The sequence below is a fragment of the Oncorhynchus keta genome, chromosome 26, assembly GCF_023373465.1.
Source record: "Oncorhynchus keta strain PuntledgeMale-10-30-2019 chromosome 26, Oket_V2, whole genome shotgun sequence".
NCBI lineage: Eukaryota > Metazoa > Chordata > Actinopteri > Salmoniformes > Salmonidae > Oncorhynchus > Oncorhynchus keta.
Window position 1 is genome coordinate 20,203,492 of NC_068446.1, and position 15,711 is coordinate 20,219,202.

At 46.3% G+C, this 15,711-nt stretch overlaps 1 protein-coding gene across 1 annotated transcript in view; it reads right to left on the reverse strand.

The window, feature by feature from the left end:
- Positions 1-2,017: 2,017 nt before the first annotated feature.
- usp24 (ubiquitin specific peptidase 24) overlaps positions 2,018-15,711 on the reverse strand; it is a 48,034-nt gene continuing 34,340 nt past the window's right edge. The window contains exons 35-55 of the mRNA XM_052480322.1: positions 14,147-14,406; positions 12,514-12,759; positions 12,311-12,409; positions 12,115-12,197; positions 11,876-12,017; positions 11,416-11,744; positions 11,183-11,307; positions 10,865-11,006; positions 10,630-10,780; positions 9,897-9,992; positions 9,570-9,787; positions 5,492-5,789; positions 5,249-5,351; positions 4,987-5,105; positions 4,500-4,613; positions 4,320-4,385; positions 4,120-4,186; positions 3,677-3,755; positions 3,408-3,483; positions 3,112-3,309; positions 2,018-2,901 (exon numbers count right to left, since the gene is read on the reverse strand). Coding sequence (XP_052336282.1) covers positions 2,839-2,901; positions 3,112-3,309; positions 3,408-3,483; positions 3,677-3,755; positions 4,120-4,186; positions 4,320-4,385; positions 4,500-4,613; positions 4,987-5,105; positions 5,249-5,351; positions 5,492-5,789; positions 9,570-9,787; positions 9,897-9,992; positions 10,630-10,780; positions 10,865-11,006; positions 11,183-11,307; positions 11,416-11,744; positions 11,876-12,017; positions 12,115-12,197; positions 12,311-12,409; positions 12,514-12,759; positions 14,147-14,406 — 3,074 coding nt within the window. The 3' untranslated portion in view covers positions 2,018-2,838. The remainder of the gene's footprint in view (positions 2,902-3,111; positions 3,310-3,407; positions 3,484-3,676; positions 3,756-4,119; positions 4,187-4,319; positions 4,386-4,499; positions 4,614-4,986; positions 5,106-5,248; positions 5,352-5,491; positions 5,790-9,569; positions 9,788-9,896; positions 9,993-10,629; positions 10,781-10,864; positions 11,007-11,182; positions 11,308-11,415; positions 11,745-11,875; positions 12,018-12,114; positions 12,198-12,310; positions 12,410-12,513; positions 12,760-14,146; positions 14,407-15,711) is intronic.

Genomic DNA, 15,711 nt, shown 5'->3' on the forward strand with positions numbered 1-15,711 from the left:
CCATTCCTAGATACCATTGTGGTTACCGGAGCAACAGACATAGCCATAGGAGCGCGTGTTCTCTACGGTGGCATTGGCTGTGTGTACTGTGTGTGTGTGTAACAAGCTGAAAACTAAGTTTGGTGTGATAAGAAGTGCTAACACCAAAAGAAAGACAGGTGCGTGTGATGGTGTGTGTGTTGAGGATGGTTAAGCTGATCTAGCGAACCTGATCACTATTGCTCTACTCCACTAGACTGGGGTGGACTATAAAGTGCATACTTAAAAACCCTGCTTAAACGTGTGTGTGTGTGTGTGTGTGTGTGTGTGTGTGTGTGTGTGTGTGTGTGTGTGTGTGTTCTTCCAGAGCAGGTCATACCGCGGGCTCACACATACACACATCTACAGAGTGGAGCACAGGAGACTTTAAAATATTATCTTACATTTCAAATTACAGCTATCGAACAGATCTTTACAATAATGAATATGGTCTGTTTAGTTACATTGCCAAATATGAGCAACAACTTACAAAACAAACCCATCCCATCCTTGTGAGACAATAGTGGCTCCATCTGAAATGACACCCTTTTGCCGATACAGTCTAGTACCACTAGCCGTCACTGAACCTTTAGCCCAAAGTAGTGAACTACAAAGGCAAAGGGGTGAACTTTCTGACTCAGCCAGAAAGAGAAGAATAAACTGCACTGTAACCCATTAGTCTGGTCTCAACTCTCCTCCAGCTCTGATTCCATTAGTCTGGTCTCTAAACTCTCCTCCAGCTCTGATTACATTAGTCTGGTCTCTCAACTCTCCTCCAGCTCTGATTACATTAGTCTGGTCTCAACTCTCCTCCAGCTCTGATTCCATTAGTCTGGTCTCTAAACTCTCCTCCAGCTCTGATTACATTAGTCTGGTCTCTCAACTCTCCTCCAGCTCTGATTCCATTAGTCTGGTCTCTAAACTCTCCTCCAGCTCTGATTACATTAGTCTGGTCTCTCAACTCTCCTCCAGCTCTGATTCCATTAGTCTGGTCTCTAAACTCTCCTCCAGCTCTGATTACATTAGTCTGGTCTCTCAACTCTCCTCCAGCTCTGATTACATTAGTCTGGTCTCAACTCTCCTCCAGCTCTGATTCCATTAGTCTGGTCTCTAAACTCTCCTCCAGCTCTGATTACATTAGTCTGGTCTCTCAACTCTCCTCCAGCTCTGATTACATTAGTCTGGTCTCAACTCTCCTCCAGCTCTGATTCCATTAGTCTGGTCTCTAAACTCTCCTCCAGCTCTGATTCCATTAGTCTGGTCTCTCAACTCTCCTCCAGCTCTGATTCCATTAGTCTGGTCTCTCAACTCTCCTCCAGCTCTGATTCCATTAGTCTGGTCTCTCAACTCTCCTCCAGCTCTGATTACATTAGTCTGGTCTCTCAACTCTCCTCCAGCTCTGATTACATTAGTCTGGTCTCTCAACTCTCCTCCAGCTCTGATTACATTAGTCTGGTCTCTCAACTCTCCTCCAGCTCTGATTCCATTAGTCTGGTCTCTAAACTCTCCTCCAGCTCTGATTCCATTAGTCTGGTCTCTCAACTCTCCTCCAGCTCTGATTACATTAGTCTGGTCTCAACTCTCCTACAGCTCTGATTACATTAGTCTGGTCTCAACTCTCCTCCAGCTCTGATTACATTAGTCTGGTCTCAAACTCTCCTCCAGCTCTGATTCCATTAGTCTGGTCTCTAAACTCTCCTCCAGCTCTGATTACATTAGTCTGGTCTCTCAACTCTCCTCCAGCTCTGATTACATTAGTCTGGTCTCAACTCTCCTCCAGCTCTGATTCCATTAGTCTGGTCTCTCAACTCTCCTCCAGCTCTGATTACATTAGTCTGGTCTCTCAACTCTCCTCCAGCTCTGATTACATTAGTCTGGTCTCTCAACTCTCCTCCAGCTCTGATTACATTAGTCTGGTCTCTCAACTCTCCTCCAGCTCTGATTACATTAGTCTGGTCTCTCAACTCTCCTCCAGCTCTGATTACATTAGTCTGGTCTCTCAACTCTCCTCCAGCTCTGATTCCATTAGTCTGGTCTCTAAACTCTCCTCCAGCTCTGATTCCATTAGTCTGGTCTCTCAACTCTCCTCCAGCTCTGATTACATTAGTCTGGTCTCTCAACTCTCCTCCAGCTCTGATTACATTAGTCTGGTCTCAACTCTCCTCCAGCTCTGATTACATTAGTCTGGTCTCTCAACTCTCCTCCAGCTCTGATTACATTAGTCTGGTCTCTCAACTCTCCTCCAGCTCTGATTACATTAGTCTGGTCTCTCAACTCTCCTCCAGCTCTGATTACATTAGTCTGGTCTCTCAACTCTCCTCCAGCTCTGATTACATTAGTCTGGTCTCTCAACTCTCCTCCAGCTCTGATTACATTAGTCTGGTCTCTCAACTCTCCTCCAGCTCTGATTACATTAGTCTGGTCTCTCAACTCTCCTCCAGCTCTGATTACATTAGTCTGGTCTCTCAACTCTCCTCCAGCTCTGATTACATTAGTCTGGTCTCTCAACTCTCCTCCAGCTCTGATTACATTAGTCTGGTCTCTCAACTCTCCTCCAGCTCTGATTACATTAGTCTGGTCTCTCAACTCTCCTCCAGCTCTGATTACATTAGTCTGGTCTCTAAACTCTCCTCCAGCTCTGATTACATTAGTCTGGCCGGAAGTCACTCAAGATATTTCACGCATCCTTTGTTGCTCCGCCAACCAGGCTGTAGCGGGCCTCTCCCTCAAAACTCTGGCCAATCAGAGGTGAAAAGCAGTCTTTTGATTGGCTGTCTGGAGCCTTCTCTCCATTGGAGGGATTGTGTCTGGTAGCTTCTCCTAAGGGTCGACATCCTCCAAATCACTCTTTGAATCACCGAGCATCATGGGAGACTCGGAACCCTGAGATAAAGAGAGAGGGGAGAGAGAGAGAGATTACAGGAGACGTGACATCTCAGAGTAAGAGATCTTTATGAAACCGAGTCATACAAAACTCTTCAGCCAAGATTTTGAGCTCAGCCCAGTCCTGAGAAGTGACAATACCCTGACAAGGCTCTATTCTAGGACCGCTACTGAGCTCTTCATACTTGCTACCTCTCTGTCAAGCTGTACCTGTCGGAGGCTGCGGTCTGCGTTCTCGTTGGCTGGGCTGCCGTCAGAGCCGTTGCTGCTGCCAGATGGCTCCTTCTCGTTGAGCAGCGCTGTGGCGTAGGCCAGCGTGTCCTGGGCTGAGATGGTGCGCTGGAACGTTTTGGCTGTGGACGTCTCATTGGACACGTTGCTCTGAGGAGTCCAGTAGTGTTCTGACATCTGACAGAGAAACACACACTGTAACACGAACCCATACTCTACACACACACACACACACACATCTGAAATTGTGTGTGCGTTGTGTGCTTGATGCTTGCCTTTTTCTGCAGCCACTGCACTGCCCAGCTCCAGTGACCAGACAGATCTTTAAAATAGTCCTTAGCAGGAGCACACCTGGAGAAAGAGACAGACAAACACTAGATGTGAAATCAGGAAGTATGAAATGAGAGGTTTTAACTGAAACAAATTCTCTTTGTTACTTTCATGTACTTGCTGCAACGGTCAAATCTACTTCCATTCAATATTTTCAGCCTGAGACAAAAGGGTGGCGACAGGAACATATTTCCTGGTCTCTGGAGGAACTCACTTCTGTGCCAGGGTAACCAGGAACTTGACACACTGGTAGCAGCGGCTGCTGTCCACGTTGTTACTCTGGTGCATCAATGCTGCAAACAAGAGAGGAGTGTCACACACACACACACACACACACACACACACACACACACGCACACTTACACACGCTCTCCACACACCTTACAAATACACACGCTCTGCACACGCCTTACACAAACTCTCCACACACCTTACAAATACACACGCTCTGCATACGCCTTACACACACTCTCCACACACCTTACAAATACACACGCTCTCCACACACCTTGCACACGCCTTACACACACTCTCCACACGCCTTACAAATACACAAGCTCTGCACACGCCTTACACACACTCTGCACACGCCTTACAAATACACACGCTCTCCACACGCCTTACAAATACACACACTTCCAGTGGAAGGTAGCCTACCTAGCAGGCCTTTCTCTGACTCAAAGGCGTACTTCAGTCTCTGTGTCTGGAGAGGGTCCTCTACCACCTGAGAACACACGTTACACCGCGTGTATTACACTGCCTCGTCGGGGCATGGATTCCCCATCCCAAACTAATTCTTGTCTGTAAATCGCTCAACTCTAATGCACAGACAGGTTTGATTGACAGCGGTCACTCACCAGCAGCTCTTGCAGCAGCTGGAACACGTTCTTCAACTCATGGGGTGGAGCGGTCTCCAACTGAGTCTATATACATAAACGTACACACACAGATCAGAAGAGTAATGATGTGGTTTGTGCTGGGATTTGGAGTCCTCTGTGGAAATGGATTTGTTCACAACTGGCAGTTGTAGTTCTTACCTTGAGCAGCTGTAGTACTCCGAGGGAGAAGGGTTCGTTACAGAAGGAGCAGTACGTCACCATCTCTATCAGCACAGTCAGAGGGCCTGACAACTCCCGCACCGCAAACATCACCTACAGACAAACAAAAAAAAAACGTTTAAAAAAAAAAAGAATAACTGCCTCTTCCATATACACCGAACAAAAATATTACAATTGCAACGATTTTACAGAGTTACTGTTCAAAAAATATTACAATTTCAACAATTTTACTGAGTTACAGTTCATATAAAGGAAATAAGTCAATTGAAATAAAATCATTAGACCTTAATCTATGGATTTCACATGACTGGGCAGAGGCGCAGCCATTGGTGGGCCTGGGAGGACACCCACTGGGGAGCCGGTCCAAGCCAATCAGAATGAGTTTTCCCCCACAATAGGGCTTTATTACAGCCAGAAATACTCCTCAGTGTGTGTGTGTGTGTGTGTGAGACTGTGTGTATGTTACCTCTAGCAGGTAAGGCTGTCCCTCTGGGCTGAAGAGCGAGGCCATGATGTCAGCGTTGAGGGGGAGGAGGCGGGAGGAGGCAGGGATACTGCTCACAATCAGCTTACACACACCTTGATCTGAGAAACACACACACACACACACACACACACACACACACACACACTCACATCAGCTAACACACACCGTGATCTGAGAAACACACACATCAGCGTATTATGGAACCATCCTAACTGCGGTAAGGCGTGTGCGTTTGTGTTACCATGTGTGTGCTGTGTGTTGAGGTCTGAGTGGAGAGTCATCAGGGCCAGAGTGGAGTGGAGGTGCAGGAACTCTCTGGCCTGGGCTGGACTCCACCTCCGATTCTAGAGTGGGAGAAGGAATCACAGGAACAGGGAGCGAGAGTGAGAAAAAAGTTAATTAACTTCCAGAACCATCAACAATAACATTCTGTCATATGCATTTCACTGCAGCGGAGTAGGAATTGAGTGTGTGCTGCGAGTACCTGGTTGTTCTGTCTGTTGGGTCCGAGGAGAAAGATGAGCATCCTACGATACGCTGAGTGTTTCAACAACAAATGGCACGGACCAGAGCCTCTCTGAGCAAAGTTGCTGAAGAGGCTGAAGTATTGGTTGCAGTTTTTGACATTCTCAGGAACGTCTTTGTCCAATAGGGAGAGGAGCGCGTCGGTCAGGCTGTCCAATCCAGAGTCAGCGAAGTGGAGCGCACTCTCTAAGGTCTTCTCCAAGATGGCTGCCACTACGACCCTCACCTCCCTTACCCCACACTCCAACAGACACACTCTGGAAGGAGAGAGGAGAGAAAGAGAAGATCAGTTAGATTGATGAGTAGAAATGTAAGATATAAATAGTAGTACTACAGTGGTTCTGTGTAGAGTGGTAGTATTATAGTATAAAAAATAATAATAAATGATTTCACCTTTATTTAACCAGGTAGGCTTGTTGAGAACAAGTTCTCATTTACAACTGCGACCTGGCCAAGATAAAGCAAAGCAGTGTGACAGAAAGAACAACAGAGATATGTAGCGAGGGCCAGCCGACGAGAGCATACAGGTTGCAGTGGTGGGTGGAATAAGGGGCTTTGGTAACAAAACGGATGGCACTGATAGCAAACTGGATGCAGACTGAGTAGAGTATTGGAAGCTATTTTGTCGATGACATCACCGAAGTCAAGGACCGGTAGGATAGTCAGTTTTACTAGGGTAAGTTTGGCGGCGTGAGTGAAGGTGGCTTTGTTGCGAAATAGAAAGCCGATTTCAGATTTGATTTTGGATTGGAGATGTTTAATATGAGTCTGGAAGGAGAGTTTACAGTCTAGCCAGACACCTAGCTATTTGCAGTTGTCAACATATTCTAGGTCAGAACCGTCCAGGGTAGTGATGCTTGTCGGGCGGGCGGGTAGCGAATGGTTGAAAAGCATGCATTTGGTTGTACTAGCATTAAAGAGCAGTTGGAGGCCACGGAAGGAGTGTTGTATGGCATTGAAGCTTGTTTGGAGGTTAGTTAACAGTGTCCAAAGAAGGGCCAGACGTATACAGAATGGTGTCGTCTGCGTAGAAGTGGATCAGGGAATCACCCGCAGCAAGAGCGACATCATTGATATATACAGAGAAAAGAGTCGGCCTGAGAATTGAACCCTGTGGAACCCCCATAGAGACTGCCAGAGGTCCGGACAACAGGCCCTCCGATTTGACACACTGAACTCTGAGAAGTAGTTGGTGAACCAGGCGAGGCAGACATTTGAGAAACAAAGGCTGTTGAGTCTGCCGATAAGAATACGGTGATTGACAAAGTCGAAAGCCTTGGCCAGGTCGATGTAGACGGCTGTACAGTACTGTCTGTTATCGACGGCGGTTATAATATAGTTTAGTACCTTGAGCATGGTACCGGATTACACAGCGGAGAAGGTACGGTGGGATTCAGAATGGAATGGTCAGTGATCTGTTTATTAACTTGGCTTTTGAAGACTTTAGAAAGGCAGGGCAGGATGGATATAGGTCTATAACAGTTTGGGTCTAGAGTGTCACCCCCTTTGAAGAGGGGGATGACCGCGGCAGCTTTCCAATCTTTAGCGATCTCGGACAATACGAAAGAGAGGTTGAACAGACTAGTAATAGGGGTTGCAACAATGGCGGTGGATAGTTTTAGAAAGAGAGGGTCTAGATTGTCTAGCCCAGCTGATTTGTACGGGTTCAGGTTTTGCAGCTCTTTCAGAACATCTGCTATCTGGATTTGGGTGAAAGAAGCTGGGGAGGCTTGGGCAAGTAGCTGCGGGTAGGCGGAGCTATTGGTCAGGGTAGCCAGGAGGAAAGCATGGCCAGCCGAAGAGAAATGCTTATTGAAATGTTTGATTATCATGGATTTATCGGTGGTGACCGTGTTACCTAGCCTCAGTGCAGTAGGCAGCTGGGAGGAGTAGTTAGTCGTTAGTATTAAGGCTGTGGCGGTCTTAAATTTGTCAACTGGCAATTTGCCATTAATTAACAAATATTTGTTTGGCAACTTCAGGTTTCTACACATACAAATTCAATCATTTTATTTGTCACATGCACCAAATACAAATGGTGTGGGGGACCAAAAATAATTAAATAAATAATTAAAGAGCAACAATAGAATAACAGTAGCGAGGCTATATACACCGGTACAGAGTCAATGTGCGGGGGCACAGGTTAGTCAAAGAAATTGAGGTAATATGTAGGTAGAGGTAAAGTGACTATGTATAGTTAATAAACAGAGTAGCAGCAGCGTAAAAATGGGGAGGGGATCAATGCTAATAGTCCGGGTAGCAATTTGATTAGTTGTTCAGGAGTCTTATAGCGTCCAGGTAGAAACTGTTAAGAAGCCGTTTGGACCTAATCTTGGCCCCCCTGTACCGCTTGCCGTGCGGTAGCAGAGAAAACAGTCTATGACTAGGATGGCTGGATTCTTTGACCATTTTTAGGGCCTTCCTCTGACACCGCCTGGTATAGAGGTCCTGGATGGCAGGAAGCTTGGCCCCAGTGATATACTGGGCCGTATGCACTACCCTCTGTAGTACCTTGCGGTCGGAGGCCGAGTAGTTGCCATACCAGGTGGTGATGCAACCAGTCAGGATGCTCTCGATGGTTCAGCTGTAGAACTTTTGAGGATCTGAGGACCCATGCTGAATCTTTTCAATATCCTGAGGTGCCATAAGCATTGTCATGCACTCTTCACAACTGTCTTGTGTTTGGACCATGATAGTTCGTTGGTGATGTGGACACCAAGGAACTTGGAAGCTCTCAACCTGCTCCACTACAGCCCCGTCGATGAGAATGGGGGCGTGCTCTGCCCTTATTTTCCTGTAGTCCACGATGATCTCCTTTGTCTTGATCACTTTGAGGGAGATGTTATCCTGGCATCTCGGACCACCTCCCTATAGGCTTTCTCATCTTTGTCGGTGATCTATAGGCTTTCTCATCGTTGTCTGTGATCAAGCCTACCACTGTTGTGTCGTCGGAAAACTTGGTGTTGGGAGTTGTGCTTGGCCATGCAGTCATGGGTGAACAGGGAGAACAGGAAGGGACTGAACACACACCCGAGAGGCCTCCATGTTGAGGATCAGCGTGGCAGATGTGTTGTTACCTTCCCTTACCACCTGGCGATGTGCGCCTTTGGAACATCTACATTAAAAAAGTTGAATAAACCTATTTAATACACACCATCACAATATTCATTTTAGTCTGGCCTAAAATAAACATTATGATATGAAGAAAATATATTTCAGAAGAACAGAATAGGAATCGGCCTAATGTATGCCATCTGGCTATGCGCCATGCCAAAGGCTGTAGGCTAGTTCATTTAGCAGAAAAGATATACCTGTCAGTCCTATTATTTTATAATCAGATTTTTTTTGTTAGAAAAATATAATTGAAAAAAATATATCCGGAGCAAGTGGTTTCGTTGAGCATGAAAGTGATCATTTGAAACAGGTCTTATACTCTAGATGTCGGTTTTGGCAATTTTAGTTGTGAATTATACAAACCTGTCTGTCTTCAGAATCAAAACATTCAATGGATTTCATGATGCGACTATAGGCTATTGACTATTTGAAAGAGTTTGCGCAAGCTCTAATATGCAAATTAAGGTTCTATATGCAACGTCTTAAACACTTTGACTGAATCATCACCTTAGAAACGGCTGTCCATTTCACTGCGTTTGGCTTTGAAATGACCACGTTTTCCACTCAGTTTCAACCAGTTGTTGAACTTCTTTCTTCAAATTGCCATCACAGTGAGGTAAATATTTTTTGCCTAATGGTGGGTTTTAATAGCATGACACTGTTTTGGTAAGTGTTTGATGTGATTTCTGATTTCATGTGCATTGATGTCAGAGTGGTTAGAGGGACAATAGAACCCCGAGTACCAGGCCATTATGACCTGATGGTCGTTAGGGAGCTGAGTACTACCAACATGTCCAGAGTGCATAAGAGGAGATTACCGTGACTCAATGGTCACATGGAATTTGACTGCGGTCATAACTTATGACTGCTGGTGTAGCAGTAATACGGTCACAGTACTATCGCAGTATTATAGTAGTACTGACTTGGTGATCTCTCGTCCCTCAGGTCCCACCAGGTACTGAGCCATCCAGTGACAGGCTTCACTGCTTTTAGACAGCAGCACCTCCACCGTAGTCATCCACTCCTCTGTGTCCACCCGCAGCTTCTTTTTGGTGTGGAGGTAGGTGTGGAACAGGAAGTGGACTGCTAGCTGGAGACTGACTCTGGCCATGGCCTGATAGGCTGGGTGCTTCAGCTTTGTCTGCAACACACACACACACACACCTTATAAGAACAGTTTTAAAAGAGTCAGGCATAACTTTGAATTATGCAGACACGTCTCTGTTTATCTTACACACACAAACACATACCGCGTTGACGGAGGCCAGTGACAGAGTGAAGTTGAAGTAGTCGCTGTTGTACACATCTCTGTTCTTCATAAACTTCAGGTTCTCATCTCTCACCATCTATAGACAGATAAACACAGAGAGAGAGACAGAGACACAGAGAGAGAGACAGAGACACCGAGAGAGAGACAGAGACACCGAGAGAGAGACAGAGACACCGAGAGAGAGACAGAGACACCGAGAGAGAGACAGAGACACAGAGAGAGAGACAGAGACACAGAGAGAGAGACAGAGACACAGAGAGAGAGACAGAGACACAGAGAGAGAGACAGAGACACAGAGAGAGAGACAGAGACACAGAGAGAGAGACAGAGACACAGAGAGAGAGACAGAGACACAGAGAGAGAGACAGAGACACAGAGAGAGAGACAGAGACACAGAGAGAGAGACAGACAGACAGACAGAAAAATGGAGGGGGAAGGGGAGAGGAGTTTGTCTGTGCGCCACAAGACAGTGTTATACTGCACTGTTGGAGCTAGGAACAAAAGCATTTCGCTACACCCGCAATAACATGTGCTAAATAGGTGTATGTGACCAATAACATGTGCTAAATAGGTGTATGTGACCAATAACATTTGATTAGCGAACTGAGCTAAAGCCTAGGCATTAACACAGGGTGCTTTTTTAAAGTCCTCAGGTCTCATGGAAGGTGACTGATTACAAAATGTGGTCCACCGAACCAGTCCAGTGTAGTTACCTGGTAGATCCTAGCAGGCATCTTCTCCACAAACAGTCCTTTCTTCTCTCCCTTCCGTACGAGACGGGTCAGAACAGAGAGACGGTCATTGTTGGCCCTGGCAGGGCGAGGGGATGACTGGGGACTGACGTCTGGGCTAGAGGGCGCCGAACTACATGAAAAAGAGAGGGTTACAGTGTGAGTTGTGTGTGTGCATGAGGTGTGTGTATGTAGGCTGTGTGTGTGTGAGACTCACAGCGTGAGGTCTTCTGCCTCTTGCCTCATGACGCTGACTCTGCTCTTCTTAGGGAGAACAGGAGAGTTCTGGTCACTGATCCTCTGGTAGAACAACATGTAGGCGTTCCAATACCGCCGCCGCACATCTGGGTAGGGGTTAGCTACACACACACACAAAGTGATGTTAGGTTGGATATTTTATGAGTTTGTCATTAATGTACAGAAGGAACTGAAAAAAGGGGACCAAGGACACTACCCAGAGGGACCCCAAAAATGTTAGCGCTGCGAATGTTCCATTTACATCCACTATTTGTTCTACCTGTTAAATAGGACTTACACTGATCGTAGACTTTAGGCCGGTACTCTCCTCCAAAGCACTCGTATTCCAGTGTCTCGTCATTCATGTCAAACTCCTCGACCACATTGTCATTAAACTTATACCACCTTCCTCTAGCACTTCCCCTACAGGAGAGGAGAGCAGAATGGTAAGATGACTATTTATGATCAATGTAATTTCCTTGTCTTAAAAATAGGATATTTGTTTATAACACTTAAGTGTTAGTCTCTCACCGTCGGTCCTTTATGAAGGAGTAGTAATGTCCAGCGTGCGCCTGTCCGCTGTGGACTACGACTCCCACAAGCTCGTAGTTCTCAGAGATAGTGACCTTCTTCCTGGGTGAGCCACCTGCCTCCCCCCGGCTCTCTCCCCCCTCCGCCCCCCCATCCTGACGAGCCATGCCAGACACTGTGTAGGGCTCCATGTTCAGCACCCAGGGAAACCTGATCTGCTCGTCGTATTTGATGGAGCGTCCGCTCTCCCAGTCGAATCCGAAGCGCATCAGATGGATACAGAGAACACTGGGCAGGGACTTTATGCAGGTCCGCTTCACTGTGGTACGCTGGAGAGATACACACACCAAGTTAATGTACATGTACACTAACACTGGACATCGACTTAATAAACATCCTGTTTACACACACATTAATACACATCCTCCTTATGCATATATTAACACACACACACACACACCTTCTCCTTGCACTTCTCGCAATAGTAGGCGTTGGTTCCTTCCAGCACCTCCCCCCTGACGAACTGGTCCAATGAGATCTCCAGACTCTGACACGAAGTCACACCCAGGTTCAGCGCCATAAACGTCTCCTCTCGCTCATATCTACGATCGGGGGTCAGAGGTTATAGTTAGGGGTTTAAAAGTGATGTGTGTGTGTGTGTGTGTGTGTGTGTGTGTATACACGCATGTGTGAGCTTACCGGTGAGGACAGTCTTTGCATATTTTCTGATCAGAGAAGATTCCCTGGAAAGTGTTCTTAAAGATCTGCTCACGGCCGATTTTCTAAAGAACAAAACAGACAACATCTCAATATGTCAATAATAAAAAGGTGTGTGTCACATTATAGTACAAATATGTGTGATAAGTAGATAAGTGAATAGTGGAGTGTGTGAAACCTTAAGGTGCTCGTCCAACTGGTCCACCAGTGAAGTGAAGAACTCATAGGCATCCTGTTGCTCTCGTACATACAGCTCCTTATTCCACATCTTAAAGATCTACAGAAACAAAAACATGCATTATTTTCAAAGGAAACGCGGGTATGTACTGTGTAGTGTACTTTAATGAGTGTGCGTGTGCACGTCCGCGCATGTTCGGATACCTTCCAGAAGTTCTCAGGGACGTAGTACTGCAGCTTGCTCTCCATCAGGTGTCCGAACAGAGACTGGACCTGACAGAAAACACTCTCGTCTGGCTGCTCCGTGTCGTCCTCTATAGACAGAAAGGCCTCAGCCAGGCCAGGCTGCATGTACAGCTGCTGGAACACAGCATTCATATAGCAGGTGGCTCCACCGTTCTTTAACCCTACGAACCCCGACACAGAGCGACTGTCCACCGGCGGGAGGAACTGGGAGAGGGGCACGGAGGGAGGGAATAGGAGAAGAGAGTTACGACACTGAAGGTAGAAACATTACATACCTGTAAACACTTCAGTTCTATCAAGCATTTCTCCATTCACATGTGTTTGTTGTGTGTGGGCACACGCACACCAGGGTAGTAACGGTACACGTACTCATACCGAACCGTTTGGTACGGGGGACCCCGTTTGTTCCGCACTCTGAACCCAAACGAATAAATAAATAAAAAAACACAGAAAACACTAGGCCTATAGGCTGTGGCTACGCTGCATGGTAGGCCAATGTCTCCAGTAAATCTGAGCTGAAAAGTTATTTCAGGCGATTCCGTTAACACAACTAGAGCCTATGCGCACGTTGTAATCCAAATTCAAATCTTAATTGCCGCATTTCAAACGGTCCTGGGGTCGATAAACCAGGAATAGACGTTCCACCACCACCACCGTTTAAATCTCCCGTTTGGGAACATTTAGGCTTCCCAGTAGATTACAACGACGATGGACAACGCCTCAAATGTGGTTGACACATTTACGCCGACATCACCCCGGTGTACCAGAGCAAGACGGAAACAACACATCGTCTCCCCTCTGCATTCAAGCAGCCCTTGGCAGCTGATTGTGACAGAGCCAAATAACTTACAAGAGCGATAGGTAGGCTATTCTCTGTGGTTGAGAATAGTTCCCTTTCTTCAGCAACTCGTGAAAGTACTCGAGCCAACATTATGAACGTCACATTACCCTGGAAAGAGATGTATCATGCTCCAGACATGCCCCCTTTATGAGTCACAGGTACACCCATCTGGCACTGAAGGAGGCAGTGTCGTTCAGAACCGAGATGGAAGTGGGAATTCACCATATACGACTGGGGAGGGAAAAAAATCCACTTGAACGGCCGTCAAACTCATAATTACTAGTCCATCATCCTGAGAACCCACTTCTCCCACATGCTGACCTCTGACGTCACCTACAAAAGGAAACGTACAACAGCATTTTCGCCAGTTAAATGCAACAAAACATTATTTAATAAAAAAAAGCAATCTATTTATGTGGTTATGGAAACCCTATAATTTGTTTGCAAGCATGATAGCTGTTCTTTTAGTTTATGGTTGACGCCGCGTGTTGGCCATTAGCCAAATCGTTTCTCAAACAGAGTTAAAATCACATGAATGCATCCAACTGGTATTTACGACTTCATAACTGGTAAACTCCCACCTCCCACAAACTCGGCATCAGAGCGGAAAACTTGAGGCCCAACATAACAATCCAGTCACAACAGACAACGTCAGGAACATTGTGAAACGTGAACGCAAAACACACCAAACCGTTACGCCCATCTGTGTGTGTGCGCTCGCATGAGAGCAAAAATGTGTGTGAGACTCACGTCAAACTCCTTGCTGAGCGAGGGGTCTGACTGGTGGTGCATGGACAGCAGCTCTCTGGTGATGAGCTGTAGGTTGGCCACAGAGCTGTCTGCCAGCATCACCAGCACCTCGTAGGCTGCCAGTCTGCTGCTGGCCGTACTGCACTTGGGGAAGAAGTCGTGGCTGGGGGGGGAGCTGGAGGCGGGGTTAGATGTGTTCAGGATGATGCGCGATGCTCGGAAGAGGAAGTCATCTAACAGCTGCTGGATCAGAGAGTGACCTGTGGAGAAAACACACACATGCTGTAAATGTGAAAGTCGTCTATTTAGCGACTTTGAAACCCGATCTGCCTGGACTGTCTTGTAATGAAACATGCAAAAATGTTACAGTTAATATAAGGACATCAGTCAATTAAAATAATTCATAAGGCCCAAATCTATGGATTTCACATGACTGGGAAAACAGATATGCATCGGTTGGTCACAGATACCTTGAGAAAAAAAAGGTAGGGGTGTGGATCAGAAAACCAGTCAGTATCTGGTGTGACCATTTGTCTCATGCAGTGCGACACATCTCCTTCGCATAGAGTTGATCAGGCTGTTGATTGTGGCCTGTGGAATATTGTCCCACTCCTCTTCAATGGCTGTGCAAAGTTGCCGGACATTGGCGGGAACTGGAACACGCCGTTGTACACGTCAATCCAGAGTATCCCAAACATGGTGAATGGGTGACATGTCTGGTGAGTATGCAGGCCATGGAAGAACTGGGACATTTTTAGCTTCGAGGAAGTGTACATAACCTTGCGACATGGGGTTGTCCATTATCATGCTGAAACATACGGTTATGGCGACCGATGACAGGCACGACAATGGGCCTCAGGATCTCGTCATTCAAATTGCCATTGATAAGATGCATTGTGTTTGTTGTCCGTGGCTTATGCCTGCCCATACAATAACCGCACCCCCATCATGGGGCACTCGGTTCAATGTTGACATCAGCAATCCACTTGCCAACACAATGCCATACACGTGAGTCTGCGGTTGTGAGGCCAGTTGGACGTACTGCCAAATTCTCGAAAACAACATTGGATGCGGCTTATGGTAGAGAAATTAACATTAGACATTTATGCTAATTATACGCTCCCTCAAAACTTGAGACGTCTGTGACATTGTGCTGTGTGACACAAAACTGCCTGTTTTAGAGTGGCCTTTTATTGTCCCTAGCACAAGGTACACCTGTGGAATGATCATCCTGTTTAAATCAGCTCCTTGATATGCCACCCATCTCAGGTGGATGGATTATCTTGACAAAGGAGAAATGCTCACTAACAGGGAGATAAAACACATTTTTGCCCAAAATTTTAGAGAAATAAGCATTTTGTGCCTAAAGAACATTTCTGGGATAATTTATTTAATCTTATGAACCATGGGACCAACACTTTATATGTGGTTTATATTTTTGTTCAGTGTAACTTGCAATTGTGCTTGGTGCTGGACCGTCTCCCTACCACAGCAAAGCATTCGGAAAATATAACCTTTTAAGGATCTGAACTATGTGTGTGTATGTATGGCAGGCTGTGTTCTGG